General features: G+C 41.0%; 1 protein-coding gene across 2 annotated transcripts in view; it reads right to left on the reverse strand.

Annotated features, from left to right (window-relative positions):
- The window catches only part of cmip (c-Maf inducing protein), a 231,350-nt gene that overhangs the window by 69,509 nt on the left and 138,843 nt on the right, over positions 1-22,998 (reverse strand). For both annotated transcript variants that reach the window (XM_055648942.1, XM_055648943.1), the window contains exons 4-7: positions 8,115-8,276; positions 5,994-6,035; positions 3,162-3,224; positions 1,343-1,423 (exon numbers count right to left, since the gene is read on the reverse strand). In XM_055648942.1, the coding sequence (XP_055504917.1) occupies positions 1,343-1,423; positions 3,162-3,224; positions 5,994-6,035; positions 8,115-8,276 (348 nt within the window). The remainder of the gene's footprint in view (positions 1-1,342; positions 1,424-3,161; positions 3,225-5,993; positions 6,036-8,114; positions 8,277-22,998) is intronic.

Consider the following 22,998-nt stretch of genomic DNA (forward strand, 5'->3'; position numbering starts at 1 on the left):
CTCATAGTTTGAGCCAATAAACCTCAACCATTAAATTTATATAAAACAGTCTCGGCACTTCTAATATGCGGCTGTATGTTTCTGTACTTTTATTGGTGGTCTCATTTCTCTTTTGTTTCTGTGTAGGAGCGCATATTGCAAGAGTAAAGTAACTTCTTCCAGTTCCACCGGGCTGGTACCTAGACATGGTCATTTGCTTGGGGGGATTATATGTTGTTATGCTGATGGTTAGCCTCTTAAAGGTTCATGAGGTTCATTCGTGCTGGTTGAAGTATTGCTCCGTTGGGCCCCTCTTTGCAAAATATCCTTGGTTCAAAGACTGCGAACGTTACAGGTTGAATTTCTCATTGCTGGTGGTACTGTGACACACAGCTGAGCACTCATCAGCCAAACAGACGTAAAGCACAAGCTATTCAAGCCTCTAGCATCTTCCAGCTAATGGAGCTTTTCACTTCATCATGGCTGTCCCAGTGATTACTGAGGACAATGAGAGTATCACTGTAGATAGACACATAAAGCTGGAGCAAGTCAGTGGGTCAGTCTTCAGTCTGAAGAAGGATCTCGACCCGAAACGTCACCTATTCCTTTTCTCCAGAAATGCTGCCTGACCCGCTGAGTGTAAATTCCAGGCAAATAGATATGGTGAGTCATTTTAGGTGTTTGAGGATGCAAAGGAGGGCCAGTATTCCGCATGGCGTGTATAAACTAAACTGTGTGCGCACCAGTTTGACCATTTCAACTTTACGGATATTAGCCCTTTAAACAGAGGGTGTTTACCTTCAGCAATAGTAAAAGTTGTTCTATTGTGAGTGAAGAGCAGCTGTCGTTATTTAGAATAAAAGATAGACACAAAATGCTGGAGTAACTCAGCGGGACAGGCAGCATCTCTGGAGAGGAGGAATGAATGACGTTTTGGGTCGGGTCTGAAGAAGGGTCTTGACCCGAAACTATAGTATTATTACACTATATTTGTTAATTACTGAACTTTTTTTCTTTCTCTTCCCACGTTATGTACTAAGTTTACAAATTCACATATTCTGTTGTGCTGCAGAAAGTAAGCATTTCATTGTCCCATCCGGGACATATGTGACAATAAAACACTCTTGATATCTTTGGTGTAAACAGTATCTGCAGTTCCTTCCTACATATTTTGTATGGTTTCTCACCATTTGCTATGAATTTATATGATGTGTTCTACAGTTTTGATAATATTAATCACCCGGGTAAGGCAAATAAACATACAGAAAACAGAAAGAAATTCCACCATCTGTCAGCATGCAAGATATTTTTCACAATTGAGCAATGCCAGCGGTGGAAATACCTTTTATAAAAGGGAACATACCATATTGTGTTTTAGGATTCTCTGAACCACAGGTGTGAAGACTTCGATGACAACCATCGATCGAGGTCGCTCTCTGCAATGCTGCAGAAAGAAAGAAAAATTCAATTCAATTCAATTCAATTTATTTGTCATTTGGACCCCTTGAGGTCCAAACGAAATGACGTTTCTGCAGCCATACATTACAAATACCTTAAACAGCACAGAATTATATCTCACGAAAATATGCTATTTGTTCATATGATATTAAATTGGTCCTACTCCCACACAAATGTTTCCTATTTGCCAATATATCCCTTTCTCTCATGAATGTTTCTCCAATATCTGTTTCCACTACTTTGATTGCCAACTCCTAAAAATTTATTTTATTTAAAAAAAATCTCAGAATAATCTCCCTGCCAAATAATGAATACCACTAACCCTTGGATTCCAACATCTGCAAAATAAATGGCTTATCCTTATTTACTCATTCAAAAGATTCATAAATTAAAATCTGTAAATGTCCGCTTAACCTCTGCTCTGAGAACAATTCCACATTCTCTTGTCCTTGTATAACTGGATCTCGGTTTACATCTGTATCTTCATTCAGTTAAGTGTGGAGGTCTTGCATTTTGGGAAGTCAAATCAGAACGGGAGCTTCACAGTGAATGGTAGGGCCCTGGGAGTGTTGTAGTGCAAAGGAATCCAGGAGTACAAGTACATAGTTCCTTGAACATGGCATCACAGGTAAATAGGGCGGCGAAGAAGGGTTTTGGCCTTCATCAGTCAGGGAAACAATATTGATGATGGGATAACAGGTCTCTCCGTTGCAACCAGCAGGTAGGAACAGCTTCTTTCCGGCGGCTGTCACTCTACTCAACAACGTACCTCAGTGACTGCCAATCACCACCCCCCCCCCCCGGACACTTACACTTATTATTTTTTATTCAAATCGTTTGCTATGTCGCTCTTCAAGGGAGATGCTAAATGCATTTCGTTGTCTCTGTACTGTACACTGACAATGACAATTAAAATTGAATCTGAATCTGATATTATGTCAGTTGTACACAGTGCTGATGAGGCTGCACTTGTGAGTATTGTGTACAGGTTTGGTCACCCTATTCCAAGAAAGATGCCATTAAGCTGGAAAGTGCGCAGTAAAGATTTATGATGATGATTCCAGGACTCAGGGGCCTAGCTATAGGAGGAGGTTGGGCAGGCAAGGACTTTATTCCTTGGAGTGCAAAAGGCTGAGAGGGTGATCTTATAGAGCTGTATAAAATATTAAAGATATTAGATAGTGGAGTCTTTGTCCCAGTGTTGCAAGATCTAGAGGGTACAGGTTTATGGTGAGAAGGGATAGTTTCAATTGGAACCTGAAATGCAACATTTTCACAGAGAGGGTGCTATGTGTATGAAAGAACTGCCAGATGAATTGAGGAATAACAACACTTCATAGCCATTTAGACAGGTACATGGATAGGAAAGGTTCAGAGGGATACGAGTCAAATGCAGCCAAATAGGACTAGCTTAGATGAGGCATCTTGGTCAGCATGGATGGGTTCAACCAAAGGGTGTACTTCCATGCTGTATGACTTTATCAAGACAATCCCCCATATTTCTAATGTTTAATAAGGCAGGGACAGTTTCTCCAATTAGGATTTGCAGAGCAATGGATATTTTCATACCATATGCTTCATTTAACCGCTGAATTTTCCCTGAAGCAATGTTTATTTCAGCGTGATTAACAGCAAATGCATATTTGAATGCACAAGAATCGTGTCAGTTCTCTTCCTATACCTCCAGGCGCACACATGTATACAAATAGAATTAACGATAATACCTTGCAGAAAAACTCGCAGAGGTCTGGTGGAGGATGGTTGTTTTCCAGCAAAGGTGCTATTTCCTGAGGACAGAAATGAGGCATGTCAAATTATTCCATCTTCCTGGCTCCGGCAAGCCAATTTATCGTACATATTTAAACAAGTAATAAATATATCAAGTTTTTCTTTTCTTGAATGAAATTCCCAAACCAGCTTTCTTCTTAAACAACGCACATACTTTTACATTGAGCGGTATTAAGTGTACAGGAGGATGCCTAAAGAGTGGACTCTGTGTAGTCTACGATCTTACACTTGATACTTCGTATGATTGTGCCCATTGTATAGTAGGATTGTCACTGAACTGTATGCTATAGATAAAATTGCACTGTACTAAGGTACATGTAATGATAAAGTACCATTGAATCATTGTATTATTGTAAATCTCCGATATGTGTTTTTGTTCTGGATAACACAGGTTACAGCAGGGGTCAGAAAGTTATTTGCAGCTTAAGTCCCTGTCACGCCAGGGAAGTAGATCATTAATAGTTACTGACTGACTCTTTTCTTCCATATTTATCCACTTGCACCCTAGCGAACCGTAGCCTATGGGGACCGTTCTACTTCACCAGTAGCTGCGAGTGAAGTTCCCCTTCCCCTTTGGCTGCCTGGTTGATTTGCAACAGTTATCTGAAGCACTACAGGACGGCTCAGTCATTTTAGTTTTATTCATGCATTGAATGTACATCCCTAATTGGCATTACGAGTGTGGCACAGTGGCGCAACGGTAGTGTTACTGCCTTACAACGCCAGAAACCGAGTTCGATCCTGACTACAGGTGCCGACTGCATGGAGTTTGTACGTTCTCCCTGTGACCGCGTGGGTTTTCTCCGGGTGCTCTGGTTTCCTCCCACACTCCAAGACGTAAAGGTTTGTAGGTTAATTGGCTTCTGTAAAATTGTAAATTGGCCCTAGTGTGCAGGATAGTGCTAGTGTACAGGGTGATCGCTGGTTGGCATGGACTCAGTGGGCCGAAGGGCCTGTTTCCATGCTGTATCTCTAAAGTAAAGTCTAAAAACAAAATGTAAACTTAATGAAACCCATTTCCTATGGTGAAGCTCTTTCCAAAGTGTTGCTAGCCAGTTAATTCCTGATTGTTGACTCAGTGACAATGAGGAAGTGTTCTACTAAGTAAGGATAGTGTGTGAAAGAAGAAACTGCAGATGTTGGTTTAACCGGAGAGAGACACAAAAAGCTGGAGTAACTCAGCGGGGCAGGCAGCATCTCTGGAGAGAAGGACTGGGTGAAGTTTCAGGTCGAGACCCTTCTTCAGACCCATGCGTGTGTGCGCTGGAGGCAAAATTTACAAAGGCAGAAGCGAATGTCATTTGCAAAATGCATTGCTGTAACTTGCCCAGTTATTCCGACACCATTTCCATATCCACAACACCGCTTGTGAAGCAGACATGAACACCAGAGGGCGGCACGGTGGCGCAGCGGTAGAGTTGCTGCCTTACAGCGCTTGCGGCACCGAAGACCCGGATTCGATCCAAACTACAGGTGCTGTCTGTATGGAGTTTGTACGTTCTCCCCATGACCTGCTTGGGTTTTCTCCGGGATCTTCGGTTTCCTCCCACACACCAAAGACGTACTGGTTTGTAGGTTAATTGGCTTGGTATAAATGTAAATTAGCCCAAGTGTGTATAGGATAATGTTAGTGTGCAGGGATCGCTGGTCGGCATAGACTCGGTGTGCCGAAGAGTCTGTTTCCACGCTGTATCTGTAAACTAAACTAAACAGATGCATGCGGGCACCATCCTCTGAAACTTCCCCTCCAACATGCACAATATCTTTACTTGAAAATTTGGTACTGGCCCTTCATCATCACTGGAACTAAGATTAGTTTAGAGATACAGTGCGGAAACAGGCCCTTCGGTCCACTGAGTTTGCACCAGCCAGTGATCCCCTCACACACTAGGGGCAATTTTTACAATTTTACCAAGCCAATTAACCTACAGAAATGTACTTCTTTAGAATGTGGAAACTGGATCACCCGGAGAAAACCCGCACGGGTCACGAGGAGAACGTACAAACTCCATACAGACAGCACCCGTAGTCAGGATCGAACCCGGGTCTCTGGCGCTGTAAGACAATAACTCTACTGCTCCACTACCGTGCCGCTCCAACTCTAATTCTTGGAATGCACAACCATATAACACTTCAGAACAATACTATCCTATAATACTACACATATCCCAGTACATGAGCCAGCGGCAGTTCAAGCTCACTGTCACCTTCTTAACGCATACAAGGGATGGGTAATAAAAGTCGGTCTGGTCAGCGAGGCCCAATTTCTGAGAATTAAGTTTAAAAATTGGAGATTTCCCTCGAATCTGCTCCCTTATCCTTACAGATGGTAGAACGCATGGGTTTAAGACTGTGCTTTTGAATAAGTCTTGTCAAGTGCTGCTACATCTTGTGGCACTGCAGTTATAGAATGCTGCCGATGGAGTCAGGATCGAACCATGGTCTCTGGGGCTGTAAGGCAGCAACTTTACCACTGCACCAATCTGACACACAGGTCTGAAAGTGGCATTCAGATGAATGCAAGTGCTTTGAAGTTTAATCGTTCTTTAATTATGTTGATTTCATTAAAAATAATATCCTGACACTTGGGAGAAATGTGTGCAATGCCCTCTGTGCCCTGATGTCATATTATACTTTTATTAAGTGAAAAGTTTTATTTTCATTTCATTGAGAGGACATTTTTGTGACGTATTGAACTTGCAGCACTTTCAAAGGTTTCTGCAGGGCTAAACCCATTCACTGGATCCCAGTCATTAATATAGACTTACCACAATGATGTTTTCATGCTCTTGGGTTGTTAGTTTAAGGTTCTGTAAAAAAAAAAGAAAATCAATTTTAAAATCATTCCAGCTCAAATAACATTTAGAAAGAGGGAGAGAGAGTGAACAGAATTAAAATTTCAGATCAATGGCCTTCCATTGTCAGAGGACAAACAATAACGTTAAAATAGCAAAGACCCCTCCGAGCTTCTTGCTTCCCATTCATACCAGAAACATGGCGATAATGATATAACCAAGCACTTGGGAACCTGTAGCATAATTCTCTGGCTAAAAATTCTAAATATGAAATTATAGTTGTTCCTCTGCAGATGCACCAAGTACATGGAAGATTACAAAAAAGACTGTCCTTGTGTGACTCAGCAGGTCAGGCAGCATCTCTGGAGAAGAGTCAAGAGTGGTTTATTGTCATATGTCTCAGATAGGACAATTAAATTCTTACTTGCAGTGGCACAACCGAATATGTAAGCATAGTACACTGTAAATAAAATCAATGAGAAAAAAGTTCAATGTGTGTGTATACACACACACGCATACGCACGCATACGTACACATATAAATAAACAAATATAGTGCAATAATAACAATGATAGTCTATGTCGTTCAGAGTTTATTTGAGGTTGTAGTGTTTAATAACCTAATGTCTGTAGAGAAGAACATAGGTGACCTTTTGGGTCAGACCCTTCGTCAGACTGATGTGGTGAGGGAGGTGGGGGAGAGTGGGTTAAGAAAGTTGGAAGATAATTTTTGTGGGAATGGACAAAGCCTGGCGAGTGATAGATGGATAGAGGTGAAGGGGGATTTTGATAGGAAGCCATGTGGCCCAAGATGGCAGCTGGGGCAAATGCTGAGGAAACACACGTGGCTGTGGTAGCGAGTCCAGGCCAGAACATGGTCTTAGAGCATGAGGGCAGCAGGAATCGGAGTATTTTAGTGCCGTAGTGGCAAGTGTTGGTCCTGCTTTAGTTGTAGCCAATGCAACAAAATTGTGGTAAATGATGCCAATCTATTATCAGTCAGACCCATTGGGTGCTCAGTTATAAATTAAGCAAACTGCATTTACAATATATATGTTGCACAAATTTTGCAACCCGTTCCTCTTGCCTCAAACACAGAAATAAAATAACCAATGTATTGATAAAAATCAATGCAATTAAGCTGCAGGAAAACTTAAGAAATGGCAACTTAGCTTTCTCTTGAACACTATGAAGCCTTCTGCCTCAAAATCCCAAGTTTTGTGTGACCCTTTCTTTCCGTAGTTCTGTATTAAAACTGACCATTTTTACCTGCCATCATTTGGCACGTTTTTGCATTTTCTATTTTTACAGTTTGGCTTGCTGACATGTCTCTAAACTGTGTTATCAGCCACACATCACACAAACAAAGAGTTGCAATCTGATCCAAACTGATCCTCCAAATGTGACATTAATTCATTTGGTTTCACCCTGACAGAGATGTTCCCTTTTCACCCTTTCTCTGACATGTTTTCCCTCTATCCCAGATCTGATGACGTCTATGACCCAAAACGTCGACTCTTTCTCTTTCCACAGATGCTGCCTGAAGTGCTGAGTGTTTACATCATTTTCTGTTTCTTTTTAAATTCCAGATTTTCAGCACCTGCAAGATTTTTTTTAATTTTCATTAACAATTCATCTCAATTATTTGCAAAGTCTTCATCACCTAGATGGAACATAGAATAGTACTGCATCGGAACTGGCACTACAGCCCACAATATCGGCGCTGAACATGATACCAAGACCCACTCTTATCTGCCCTCACATTATTCATATCCCTCCATTCCCTGCTTAACCAAAAGTCACTTAAACACCATTATTGCATCTTCCTCGACCACTACACCCCAGCAATGCATTCCAGACATTCACCAACCTCTGTGTAAAACAACTTGCCCCACACATCTCTTTTAAACTTTGCCCCTCTCACGTTAAAGCTATGCCCTCTAGTGTTTGATATCTGCATCCTGGGAAATAGGTTTTGACTATCTGCCCTATCTATGCCTCAAAACAGGCAGCCGGAATCACCTCCATTAATTGTAAAAACAGTCATCTTCAACAGTCACCCTTTCATATTAAAGGACCTTGACGTGATGCATACCTCAGAGAGGAGCTTCGAGACTATTTCCAAGGGCGCTTGGTGAATGGAATCATCTTGAAGAGGTGAGAAAAGTGCCATGTCCACCAGAGTCCGGATCTCCTTCAACACAACCTCCCACCGACTTGGGTTACTAAGTACCTTTTTATATTTGTAAATCTTTTTCTGGAAAAAAAAGGACAGAAGCAAAAATGAAAAAGATTCAGCACAGATCGTCAAATTGACACATAAAAATATATTGACTTAATTCGGCAAACATATTTGCGCACGGTATACAAGCGAGGAAGCACCGGTTGCCATTTTCACAGTAAAATGGCGGACAAACCTATTTTTATCTTGACAGAGGGAAGGGACAGAATTTTTGTTACAGCACATTGAACATAATTTACGTGTCCGCAAGCAAGCAAACAAATTGTTAGCCAATTAACCTTTTCATATCTTGTTTAAGAGGGATTGATAGTGTTTCCACATCATGAATCCAGCCCGAGTATGTAGAGAAGGTTAAACATACAAGGTGTGCATGCATAAACACTATTCAGACACAGAGCCATAACCACTCAATCAGCACCACAATCATCCAGCTGATGTTTGTTAAAAAGAAACAGAACTCCTTTGAATATACCAGCTAAAACGCTTAACACATATGGAACTGCGGTACCAGGCAAGTCCTCAATATTTGTTTCTCTTCACCGGCCATTGTTCTCTCTTTACATTGTGAACTATAGATAGTATGTCAAGCAGACCAATTTGTGACCCACACCAAATTTCACACAGATTTATTTGTCTAACGCTTAAAGGGGAAATACAAGGAACTGCAGATGCTGATCCAGCATAAAAAGCACAGAGTGCTGGAGTAACTCTTCAATGGCAACTTATTTTCCATTTTTTTCTTTGATAGTAAATTCCACATTATCGCAAGGCTGCGATGCAAGGCAGATTTCCTTTGAATTCACTATAATGGAAGTAGATCTTTCACAAGGTCCACCTCTTTCAATGAATCCAAATGCTTCATTTGGGGACACAAACTAAACCCTGACATTGGCCTTGCTTCTTCTGCACCAGTATAATGCTGTGAGCGTTTACAGCACTAATACATTGATTGGATTCCATGGAGAAAGAACGTTATATTCTGTTTCAAGTTGCGCGGCACAGTGGCACAGTGGTAGAGCTGCTGCACGACAGTGCCAGAGACCTGGGTTGGATCCTGATCTTAGGTGCTGACTGCATGGAATTTGCACGTTCTCCAGAGTTGCTCCAGTTTCCTCCCACATCCCAAAGATGTGCGGGTTTGTACGTTAATCAGCCTCTGTAAATTGCCCCTAGTGTGTAGTGGATAACAGGTGATCGTTCCAATGGTCAGTGTGGACTCAGTGGGTCAAAGGGCCTGTTTCCACGATAGATCTCTAAAGCTAAAACTAAAACTAAAATTAAAACTAACTCAGCGGGTCAGGGAGTTTCTCTGCAGAGGTGTTGTTTCAGATCTGGATCCTTTTTTCAGATTGATTGTAATGGGGTGGAGGAGAAAGAGAGCTGGAAAAAGAGATGAGTGGGGAGGGGGAGGGGGGTGAGTAGAGAGACAAAGCTTGGCAGGGGACAGATAGATGCAGGTGAGGGGAGGGGTCGATTGGTAGATGGGTAGACAAAGGCTTGAGATGAAAACAAGGCAAAAGGGTGTCAGATCAAGAGAGAAGACTGAAGTATAAAACCTTAAAGGGGAAAACCTTATTGATGATAAACACATAAGCTCCACTAAGGATCATCATTATGTATCTACCATAGCTCCTGCCACTGTCTAATAAAACAAGCTTCCCACCAGTGAGAGAGGCCAAACTAAAATACATGTTTCAATGCATGACTAACCATGTGATTCAAACTGATTACGTTCAGATTCATCACAGCTAAAATAAATATTCTTGATTCTACAGTTTGAACCTTGGGGCATAAGTATCTTTACAAACAGGGAAGAGGGAAGACTTCTGCCTTCCATCACAGCGAGGACGTGTTTGGAGATTCACTGCGATGGATGTTTGTGTGGAACTGTGTCAATTGGGTGTTTTGTTTTGTTTTTTGCTGTTGTGACTGCAGGGAACGAAATTTCGTTCAAACCTTTCTTGAATGTCAATAAAGGCATTCTAATTCTAATTCTAAATGAAATTGGTACAGTCAATTCATCCACATTTCAATGTAAGGAAGTGAAAAGTCAAATGCATGTTTATAAAATAGTACATTAATGTAAATACATTCCATTTGTTGATAACTCATGTATATTGTGCTAGGAAATATTTTGAGCAGGATATGATGAAACAATTTTTTGAAGGTGGTCTATTCATTCAGTGCTCTCAGATCAGCTTGACTGTACCAATTTAATCTGCAAATTGCAACAAAAAGCAGCTTTAGACCAGATTATAGCTGTGTTACAAGTAGCTATCATGATAGCTGATGCCAGGCTATAGTCACAGCATTAATACTGCGTTCCCAGCAATAATCATACACCACCCAACAGAAATGACGTTTGATGTGACGTTCAATCCCGTAATACTGAGCTATCCTTTTTACAACATTTTAATGTTTATTCCATCTCATAGAAGTGTTCCATGACGTACACTTTGAATCAGGAAGGAACCTTTTGAGGCCTATGGTCAGAAATTTCCAGGCGTGAGTATCCAAACATAATGTTGGGTAGTACTGGTGGGTAAAGTTGTTTTGATTTGCCCAAATATTAAGAAGGTTTAGAGCAGCACAGTGGCGCAGCTAGTAGAGCTGCTACCTCACAGCGCCAGAGACCCAGGTTCGATCCTGACTTTGGGTGCTGTCTGCGTGGAGTTTGCACGTTTTCTCTCTGATCTCGTGGGTTTCCATCGATTGGCCTGGTTTTCTCCCACATTCCAAAGCCGTGTGGGTTTATAGGTGAATTGGCCTCTGTAAATTGCCCTTGGTGTGTAGTGGGATAACTAGTGTGAACGGGTGATCGATGGTCGGCATGGACTCCGTGGGTCAAAAGGGCCTGTTTCCATGCTGTATCTCTAAACTAAACTAATAATGCAATTCTTGCTTATTCTCTCATTGAATTGTGTGGAGAATACAGAATCACACACAACAGGCATACACTAAAGTTCTCTTAATGAAAATGCATGGGTTTTATCAATCCAAACTGAGGCAGAGGTAGCGATTTCTGATAGCGATTAGAGGGTGAAAGTCTGCAAATTATATTATAGGTAGACACAAAATGCTGGAGTAACTCAGCAGGACAGGCAGTATCTTGTTCCTTCTCTCCAAAGATGCTGCCTGTCCCGCTGAGTTACTCCAGCATTTTGTGTCTACCTTGTAAAGCAGCATCTGCAGTTCTTTCCCACACAATGACATTCTAGGCCGAGGAAGACATTGTTCTGGTGCTACATGCTGGGATCTTGATCCATTTTTGAAACATTATCCTTGACAAGACCTTTTCTTGAGCTTTGCTTCAGCATCAAGATGAGTTATATCACAAAGTGACTTTGCACACTTGAATTATTGTCAGCATCAGTACCTAATGTGCATAGATGATGGATTGATGGCTTAGCATGTTTAACTTACAACTATAAAAAGGAGCAGCCACTGTAAATTCAGAGCACTTCTGACAAATTTGGTTTGTTTTTACAGTTGTTTTTATATTCATGCAAATATAAGACATTTTCAGGAAATTTCCCAGACTGATTTTTGGATAAGATCAGCATAGAGGTTACCCCGTTGATAAATATTGGAAGATAGTGTAAATGGGCTTTTTTTTTTTTTAACAGTATGCACATTATGGCTGAGCATCAACCACCATGGTTCATTCAAAGGTTCATTGGCAAAGTAGCAGCTAAAGTCCAAAATGTATATAAAGAAGAACAGGATGTAGGTTTGCCCCGTGTTCAACTTATTTAGCAATGTTTGTATTTAGGTTGAATTCTGTTTCCAATATTTAGTTTCAATTGAAGCGTGCACATTTTGCATTAACTGTGAGTAGCAAAGGACGCATTGGTTTCATGGGTAAAGACCAGACAACACAACACATTGCAATAAGAAAAGGAAGAAGCATTCAATTGCAGATGTATATTGACCATCCTCATTCCATGTGGGCATTTTGGTCTGGAAAAGTAACCATGCACAGCTTACTTTTTGAGCAAGTAATCTGACAGCGGAAAGCCCACTTAAAGTGTTTACTTTTAGTTCATGCTGCAATTGCTGCTATATGGGCTCAGATGTCCTGTGATCATTCCCTTGTCTTAAAGCCTACTTTGTGCTCCTTTGTGAAAGGTGGCACCTGGCTGTATTCTGTTTGCTCAGTCACAGGGAAGTTTCTGCTAAAAGGAGCCAAATGTGAAACCAGGAGCAAGAGAGACACCATATCCCCATGCCCTACCTACACTCAGCATGCCATCTACCTTCTGAAGATGGGTCTCGACCCGACACGTCACCCACTCCTTCTCTCCAGAGATGCTGCCTGTCCCGCTGAGTTACTCCAGCTTTTGGTGTCTACCTTCTGACATCTGAGTTTCTTCTCGCTTGTACCAGAACAACCATCTGACCAAACCTGTCAATGTTCTGTCTCTTTGACCATTATTCAATCCAGGCCTCATTCAGATGCCTGATGCATTTCGTTGTCTCTGTACTGTACACTGACAATGACAATTAAAATTGAATCTGAATCTGAATCTGATCTCTGCCAGTGGTGCACTCCCACTTGGCATTTCTGCTTAGACGTGTGCACTCCAGTCAAGAGTGTTACCCATAGAGGAGTGAATGATTCATGTCTATGTTTCTTCATTGCCTGATCATTCGTGAGGAAAGCTAACTATAACTTAAAATGTTATTTTCTTGTACTTTTTAAAGCTTAGTTTAGTTTAGAGATACATTGTGGAAACAGGCCCTTTGGCCCACCGAGTCCATGCCGACCAGCGATCCCCGCACACTCACCCCACCCTACACACACTAGGGACAATTTACATTTTAACATTTTTTATTGCAAGCCAATTAACCGACAAACCTGTACGTCTTTGGAGTGTGGAAGGAAACTGAAGATCTCGGAGAAAACCCACGCGGTAGAGCTACTTACTGCCTTACAGTGTCAAAGACCTGTGTTCGATCCTGACTACGGGTGCTTGTCCGTACGGAGTTTGCACTGGGAAGAACGTACAAACTCCGTACGGACAGGCACCCGTGGTCAGGATCAAACCCGGGTCTCTGGCACTGTAAGGGGCAGTAGCTCTACCGTTGCACCATTGTTCCGCCCTGTAGTTAGATTTCCTCATTGATTATTGGAAAATGAAACAAATAAGTACAAATCTGTTCACTCTTCCGTACCACTTGGTACTTTGAGAGTTACTGCCGTTCATTTGAGATGAGCTAACATTACCAATTCTTACTGAGCAGACATCTTTCTGAGCACTATTGATCTATTGATATAGCCAATAACTTTGATTAATTTAGTCTGTTGGAATATTTGCTCACAGCAACTTTAAGTCATACGAGAACTTTAAAATGGGTCACGTCACCAAGCTGGGAGTGCTCAATCAAAAGTAAAATTGATAGCATCTTCAATCCACAAATCTGCCAAAATTGTCCCAGACATAAACTACAACTCCTGGAGAAGGTCCAGCCTGAAGAAGGGTGAGATGTCACCTATTCCTTTTCTCCAGAGGTGCTGCCTGACCCGCTGAGGTACTCCAGCTTTTTGTGTTTATCTTGGAGAAGATCACTTTAATCTTGAGTGAAAGTCACTCAACTATTACGTTCTGAGCCGTACTGTCTCTCAAATGTTGTTTGCAAGTTAAACGAGCTGAGACTAACAAAACTGGAAGAATTAGCGACACGGCATCTTATTATATGGATGAAATTCAAGTTCCAAGATGGGACTAGCTCCCAGAATGAGAATTGCTTAACTAAACAACACTGCCAGCTAAGATAGGTCAGACCCTGTGCTAACACATATTGCATCACATTCACCAGATAATTGTAAGATAATCATGCAACAGACATTTTATATAAATTATAATATTCCTGTTGATGCCTGTAAATGGAGCAGCCGTCTATAAATTGCTGAGCCAGATTAATTGGTGGTTCTTTCGGAGAACCATCAGCATGAATATTATATTTAATGCAAAATGTCTGCTGCATGTTTACCTCCTTCTAATGGTTAAAAAAGAGCAAAACAAAACGCACAGGAAACAAAAATCATAATGGGGAATGCAAGTTCATCATTAAGCATGCTCTAAAATGTTGGACTGAAAAAGAGAATGTTTATCCAAATGGCACATCACTGTCAAAATTCAGGAGTCTGTCAAATACAAAAGAAAAATCTGATGTCGGAAGCTCAGATTAGGAGTTGGATTTAGCCAGTATAACCCTGACATAATGACGTTAATAATGCTGCATAAACTATATGAACATGGGAATTAAGAGCAGGAGAAGAGAAGGCCATTCAGTCCCTCTAGCTTGCTGTGGCGTTTCTTCTTTAGGCAGTCCCTCAAGATGGCTGGAATTCACACCAGTGATGTGGCTTGTGAGAATGCTCATCAGGCCAATGTGGGAATTACAGAGTGTTTAAGGGTTTCGGCCTGAAACGTTGCCTATTTCCTTCGCTCCATAGATGCTGCTGGTGCATAGAGTTTCTCCAGCATTTTTGTATACTGTGGGAATTACAGACTTCACTGTAGATGGGAGGAGGATACCTGACCAGGTGGGTACATGAGTAGTTTGTGAAGTAGTGAGGTGGTTTTCCCAATACATGGGATCAACAGGCTGAACGCCATCTCAATGATCCTTCTCCACTTTGAGCTGTTATCATCCTTGGAGTCAGTAGGGATGTTGGAGTTCTTCAAGGAGGCTTGGAGCAAATCCTTGATTGATTTGTTTCCATCTTGTTCCCCATGAGAAGAACCATCCTAGACAAGCACGTGAATACAAACGTCCAGCGAAAACTCTGTGACCTAAAGTGGAGGAGTGAAGCCAGTGGGCTCTGAAAGTCACCAACAGCAACGACACATGTTGTCCCCAAAGTGCTGTCAAGGCCATCTACAGTTAGAACAGTTCTTGATCTCCATTCCCTTTGTCCTATTTTCACACCTTACACTTCCTTATCTATGTATCTCCCTCTCCCCTGACATAAGTCTGAAAAAGGATCTCGACCCAAAACGTCACCCATTCCTTCTCTCCAGGGACCTGCTGAGTTAATCCAGCATTTTATGTCTTTCTACAGTCTGAATACCCATGGCTCAAGTCCAATGAGCACCAAGCATTGGGGGGAACTATGGAGAAAGAGAGCAAGTTGAAAGTAAAAGAGATACTTAATACACCTCCTCAACCACATCCTTTCATGTGACCGCTCTTGAACCTATTCCACAAGTCATGCTGTCATTCCGCGCCAACAAGAAGGTGAAAAGGTCACGTTGAAACTAAACAAACAAAAAAAGACCTTGGGAGCAGATGGCATTCCAAAGACGTTCTAAAATTCAATTGTAAATCAAACATCCTCTTTGCATCCATCCTCAAGGCTCATCTTCACCTTATTGTTTCAATCAAATCCCCTCCTGCTCTTTTGAACTTCAAGTACACGCATAATCAATCTAAAATGAACACAAAATGTTGGAGTAAGCCAGCGGGTCAGATAGCATCTCTGGGGCTAAGGAATAGGTGACGTTTCAGGTTAAGACCCTTCTTCAGACAGAATTCAGTCTGTCGGAAACGTCACCTATTGCTTTACTCCAGAGATGTTGCCTGACCCGCTGACTTACTCCAGCATTTTGTGTCTACCTTCAGGGTAAACCAGTATCTGCTGTTCCTTCCTTCACATTTAGTCTATCGGACCTTTATTCTTAAGACAACACGCATGCTGAGAAATCCAAGCAGACTGATGCTGTTTTGTTGCAATTAGATACAACTTAACCTTTCTGAAAATCAGAATATTTCCAAGGTTTCTAAGAATATTGAGATTTCCATTACCACCAGTTTAAATACAAAGTTCAGTATCTTCTAACTTTACGATGAGTGATTTCTTCGAATTGCTAATAGTTCTTATGAATGTTGAGGTCACTGCATTACAACAGAGTGTGTGATAAACCGAGTTAAAGAATGTTGCAACATATTAGAAACTAAAAGATCGCAAGAGCAAAAAAATCTTAGAGAGCGAACCAAATGTTTTGAAATCATTTTTTTCCAGAAAAGTACAAAACATTTCTATGGCTGAAACAAAATGGCCAGAATGCCTTTCAGGAGCGTAGCCAGTATCGAATGACGGATCAAACAGCAAACAGAATGCTGATCAAAGCAAGTAACATCGATATAAATTCTCACCAAATATAATGTTCCCCTCCCTTCTCCTTTAAAGGTGACCTTGCTTAATATGTCATTGTTTTATGTGCAAAGAATCATAAATGGGATAGCAATCAGACGTTTTAATGCTGCATTGAACTGAATTAATGTCCTTTCGCGACTGACGTGAATATTTTTCAAAGGAAAGACAAAATATGTTTAGAACAGAAAATTGCACAATGCATTATTCTTTTTTAAGTAGAAATAACTCAGGAAGGTAAATCTTGCTGATAGATAGCAGCCGAATTTTGTCATAACACAGAAATACAATAAACTGCAGAAGCTGGTATCTTGAGCAAAACACCAGTGCTGGAGGAACTTAACAGGTCAGGCAACATCAGTGTAGGTAATGGTCAGATGACTTTTCGGGTCAGGACCTTTCTTCAAACCAGTCTGAAGAAGGGTTCCGCCTCAGAACATCATCCGACCATTCTCTCCACAGATGCTGACTGATCTGCTGAGTTCCTCCAGCACGTTGCAATTGGATTTATAAGTTAGAATACAGGTTTGTAGTCTTGCACAAAAGTATTAAGATGAAATGAACTTCCGAGTATTTCATAATGGGGGATTGTGGAAGAAGCTTAATCATATGTTATACGTGCACTGAAGGTTGTTTGACATCAACAAAATAGTTATTATCTCTATGCAATATTTATTATCTGTGCAAACAGCCATTTTGATATTGGATTCTGGATTTTTTGGATTAAATATCTAGTCTTTAAAGCACCTGTGGCTTAAGATGTCAGTATAGCATTTCAAGTAGATCAGTCAAGTAACAACCCCATTGGTTTAGCTTTATAGTAACATATTTTTTGTATGTGGAAGAATGTATTATTTTGTCAAACCAAATTAACAAAAAGTGCAGCAACCCAATGTTTAAGTGGGTAGAATATGATCTGAAGATGGCAAGCTGACAATGTTACTGAAAGTACTTTCAAACACAGGTATATCTCATCATGTAGATAACATTCATACTCTCAGTTGCCCATATCACTGCAACTTTGAATAGGACTGTATGGACTACAAAACTACTTCATGAATACAGAATTTCTTCTGCTTGAAAGCAACTTTGTTTGGATATTTTAAAATATGTATATTAGTAATATAGAGCATTAGACCCAATTTGAAACCAAGCAAATGTTTTTAATACAAAGCTTTGAATATCTATTCATCTGGGGATGGACTGGAGGAATGATTGGGCATATAGCAAATTAAAATTGTCTCAGTCTTTGTTCTATTATGGAAGCTACATTCTGCTTAAGAACCTGATTGAAAAAAAGTTCAAAGATCTAAGCAACTTTGTCTAAGTTAAGGATTCTCTTCCATTTACTTCATTTATTACATTTGATATTAAGGCGACGATATGGAAACCTATACGACTCAATTATTTGCAAAGTAGAATTTTTGCCAGAGCCATCTCAGTCATAGAACTATTGCAATCATATGGCCTTCTCAGACATAGAGCCCTCAAAAACATACTGCTCTCAAAGACAATCTCAGGTATGGAGGCATCTTGGCTATAGAGTATAGAGACATCTCAGCTATAGAGTACAGAGACATCTCAGCTATAGAGCAATAGATGCATCTCAGTCAAAGAGCCATCACAGGCAAAAAATATTAAGTGTGTTCTGCGTAACACACCAGAGTTCCATAATTTTCTAAAGTGTCAATTAAATACAATAGACAAAAGCAACTGATAGTTGAACCTGCATTTCCACTACACATAAAATCATACACTCTTCATCATCATTGGTATCAATCCTGAAACTCCTTATCAATATACTGTTGGAGGACATTACCAGGAGGATAGCAGCAGTTAAAGGTAGCTGCTCATCTCAACAATATCAAAGGCAATTAGGAAAGAGCAGCAAACATTGGGCTTGCCAGTAATGACCGCATCCATTGTGTGAGAGTTTCATGCTCACCGACAACTGGTCTGAAATTGATCAAATCCAGGATTGTGCCCATGTGGGAATTCTTAAATCGATAAAGAGAGCTTTACATAGTCTCAGGGATAGTGGCACTCGACACAATTCCTTTCCAACGTGCCAACGGGATGATTTTGAAGGGACAATTGAGGGGAAATGTTAGGGTGGAACGGTGGTGCTGTTGCTGCCTTACAGCGCAAGAGATCCGGGTTCTATCTTGACGACAGGTACTGCCTGCATGGAGTTTGTACGTTCTACCCATGACCTGCATGGGTTTTCTGCGGGTTCTCCAGTTTCCTCTCACATTCCAAAGGTGAATAGGTTTGCAGGTTAATTGGCTTGGTTAAATTGTCCCAAGTGTGTGTAGGATAGTGCTAGTGTGCGGGGATCGCTGGTCAGCACGAACTCGGTGGGCCCAAGAGCCTGTTTCTGCGCTGTATCTCTAAACTAAACTAAGCTAAATCGCATGGGAAAGTCTTTTTGTAGTTTTTACGTCTCTTCATAGAAGATCAGGAGATATATAAAGTTGGTCTCCAGACATCTGCCACAAACTGGATCCATCAAGCCAAATATCCCTCTTGTGCCTCCCAATGTGTGTTAGAGTTGGCCTAGAGTCAGCCTCACATACCACCGCAGGCTCAGTGCCACTTCCATCATCATCCACAAAGGCTTCCTCCCTTCTAATCTGCTTCAATCTTTCTGAAGGATTTCACAAGCAGGCTCACATGTGAGAGTTAGAAAGTACAACGGCAAATTCTTACAAAACTCTTGGCGTCAAAATGCAGCCAAAACCGTTTCCACTTTAAAGTGTACAATTTTTCATTTAATTCCCACTCGGGACAGTCAAACATTCTTCAAACTTCTCTGCTCAGATCTCAGTTACACAACTACCAGAAACATTTCTATCAGATTTCAATATAAAATAAACTATGCTTAATATTTCTTTCTGATCCAATTATAAATTACAGCATGTCTCTCCGTATATTCCTGCTCTAAGTGATATTCCAAAACCCTCCAGAGCTGCTGTCTAGTTTAAAAGCCTGGCCAAGGTATTCTTGGCTGAATGCAGAAAGGATACAAGATGGAACAAATTCTTCCCCCTCAATTCAGCATCATTTTGGTCATGGAGTCATTGAGCGATACACAGTGTGGAAACAGGCCCTTCAACCCAACTTGCCCACACCCGCTAACATGTCCAAGCTACACTAGCTCCGCCTGCCCACGTTTGGTCCATATCCCTCCAAGCCTATCCTATCCATGTACTTGTCTTATCTGTTTCTTAAACATTGGAATAGTCCCAGCCTCAACTACATCCTCTGCCAGCTTGTTCCATACACCCACCACCCACTGTGTGAAAAAGTTATCCCTCAGATTCCTATTAAATCTTTTCCCCTTCACCTTAAACCTCTGTCCTCTGGTCCTCGATTCACCTACTCTGGGCAAGAGACGGTGCATCTACCCGATCTATTCCTCTCATGATTTTATACACCTTTATAAGATCACCCCTCATCCCCCTGGGTTCCAAGAAATAGTCCCAACCTACTCAACCTCTCCTGATGAGCTCACATCCTTTAGTATGGCAACATCCTCGTAAATCTTCTCTGTACCCTGCCCAGCTTATCAACATCTTTCTTATAACATGGTGCCCAGAACTGAACAATACTCTAAATGAACGCTCACCAACGTCTTATACAACTGCAACGTGACCTCCCATCTGCTATACTCAATGCTCTGCCTGTTTGACCAACCTAAAAGTCTTTTTAATCCCCCCCCCCCCCATCTGGTAACTTAACGCATTGGGAGAACCATTTGGCATCTACCACACCTTGCACAAAACGTTTTTGGAAAACTTGCCAGCGTGTCTGTGTTACAGCAGAAGACTCTTCAGGCACCAATGCAAATATATTCCTATGTACCTCATGACCAGCTCAGATCAAAGGTAAATGTAATTAGTTGTCATGCACGCAAATCTTATGCATACTTTAAAAGGTCATCATTTTTCAATGTGCTCCCAGCTGGCATCACTATCTCTTGATAGAGAGTCACTCTATGCATTTATCACAATCCTGCACCTTATTATGCAGGTTTACACAGGGATGGTCTGGTAGCTATGCAAACACAGAATGCACTGAAGTTAAACATAATCCAGTTTCAGTGGAGATAAGCCCTTTTTCCCAGTCGGCAGGAAGTAGAGTAAAGGAAAATTTAAACTCAGGCTTTACTTCTTCCTGTCTCTTACTCAATGGCACACATTACAATGATTGCTCCACACAAGCACAGTAAAGGCTCGATCTCCCAGCAGAGTGAGATGTCCATTAGGGGATGTCGTTGACTTGCCCATTCCAGACTGCAGGAGTACATGCTGAGGGACTCGTTGAAGCTTGGTGCAGTCAACGCCAAGACTCTGTGGGGTAGGACCACAGTCAGGGGACTTTCTGCAGCAGGACATTGGGGGGCAAGGTTTGGTGGAGTCACTTCTCAAACAACAGAAGGGATATCAACCCAGGGGACACATGGTGCTTGGTATAAGGGTAGTTTGTGAACACAACCAAATGTAACACTAATGAAAGTATCAATGCGGATGATAATGGAAGAGTTTTTGCATTGTTCTTCTTTTGTAGATATATTTTGTAGCTATATTTTGTTTTTGTAGACATATATATATATAATATATCTAATAAAATAAACTTTATTCAGAGTTCAAACAAACCCGTTTGTCAGCAAATCAGAAGAGCATATCAACCATGAACCTGATCTTCTGGCCAACTAACCAGTCCCATCTTTCAAAATCATCAGTGTTATACTTTGTGATTATTCTTCTGAGCACGTTAGTTTTCTTGATTTCTATTATTAAATGATAAGAACTTAGTAAACACAGTCAACAAAACACAACTTTACAGAAATAAATTATTAATTAAATGCTTCACATTTGATTTTGTGCCCTAAAATTATTCTGCTGACGTTCTACTTTAAGTCACAAGAAGGTCAGAATTCACAGAATGCGACCTTCCTTTTCCCTGAGGATCTTATAGTCTCCCACAGCAATATCAGTCCTGTAATGTGTCTTCCTGAATTAATCTTCCTATTGTGATTGTTCATTCATTATAATATATAAATTTGTACAGCATTTGAGAGACTCCATATTCTTGCCATGTTACCAGTAACACTTAATAATAATCATACTTAATATCATTTTTGATTCAGCATCTCAAATAATTTTAATAAATAACTTTTGTTTTAACCAGCAACTAACTTAAACATCACCACTTAAACATCATTTTTCAGCCATTGCAGACTGTGTCTACTGCTGTATTTGGTACTTACAGGAAAGCAACACATCTGCAAAAGCACTTCAACATTTTTCTTAGGTTTCTATTAAAAAGCTCATCTAGAAGTCATTATTTTCGGACAGATGTAAATGCCAGAGTTCCAATGCATAGTTACTGTCCAGGTACCAAGAAGGAAGTTCAGAAACAACATCACTACTGATGAGAATATGAAGATTAGAACCTCAGGAGACTAAGATGGTTAATGGATGGATTTAAGAAGGTTGGAAGTTAGATAAGTGTATGCAGGAGAAAGGAATAAGCAGCAGGAAGGAACTGCAATGCTGGTTTAAACCAAAGATGGACACAAAATGCTGAAGCAACTCAGCAGGACAGGCAACATCTCTAGAGATAAGAAGGGTCTAGACCCGATACTTCTCTACTGAGATGTTGCCTGTCCTGCTGAGTTACTCCAACATTTTATGTCTACCAAGGACTAAGGAGTTCTGCTGATGTTGTCAGATGAAATGAGACTTTTCGGCTCCATGTAATTCCAAGTAATCTTTCTGTCCTCCAACACCCATTATCTTATTGACAATAATCTCCGAATTAAAGGCTGTTTGCTTATTTCCAACAATTACTGATCGTGAGGCCATCTTTCCAGCTTTGCAAAATCCTATGGAATGTCTTAACCACAAAGCCTAGCAGATAGAGCTGCTGCCTCACCGGTTTCGATCCTGACCTCGGGTGCTCTCTGTGTGGAGTTTGCATGTTCTCCCTGTGACCCCATGGGTTTTCTCCCACATCCCAAAGATGTGTGGGTTTGTAGGCTAATTGGCTCTGTAAAACCGGCCCAGTTGTGTAGGCAGTCGTTGAGAAAATGGGATAATGTGGGGCCAGTGTGAATGGGTAATCAATGGTCATCATGGACTCAGTGGGCGTAATGGCCTGTGTCCATGCTTCATCTTTAAACTAAACTAAGTTACCAATTCAAGCGGACAGCTCACCACACACCAGGGGTCTGAATACTTTCTGAATGCTCTGTATGTGGTAGATGGTGGGATTGGGTTTGGTAAATCATTTTTGACCAGCATAGCTATGATGGGCCAAATGGCCTTCTTTTGTCCCACATGGTTAATGAACGAGTTGACCATAATTGTGACCATCGTGGGGAATCATCAGAGTAGATGAGGAGAATTATGTGTTGGGACCTGGGAACAAACGGGTTCAAAAATTGGACTGACCGTTAACGAGCAAAGGCTTTGAATCTGGAACATTGTTCTGCAAATAACGATTCATTCTAGGTCAATTGTTAACTATAAATGTGATTGTTAGATTTTTGTTGACTGAGAAGGCATTACT

Source organism: Leucoraja erinacea, chromosome 17, assembly GCF_028641065.1.
Source record: "Leucoraja erinacea ecotype New England chromosome 17, Leri_hhj_1, whole genome shotgun sequence".
Lineage (NCBI taxonomy): Eukaryota > Metazoa > Chordata > Chondrichthyes > Rajiformes > Rajidae > Leucoraja > Leucoraja erinaceus.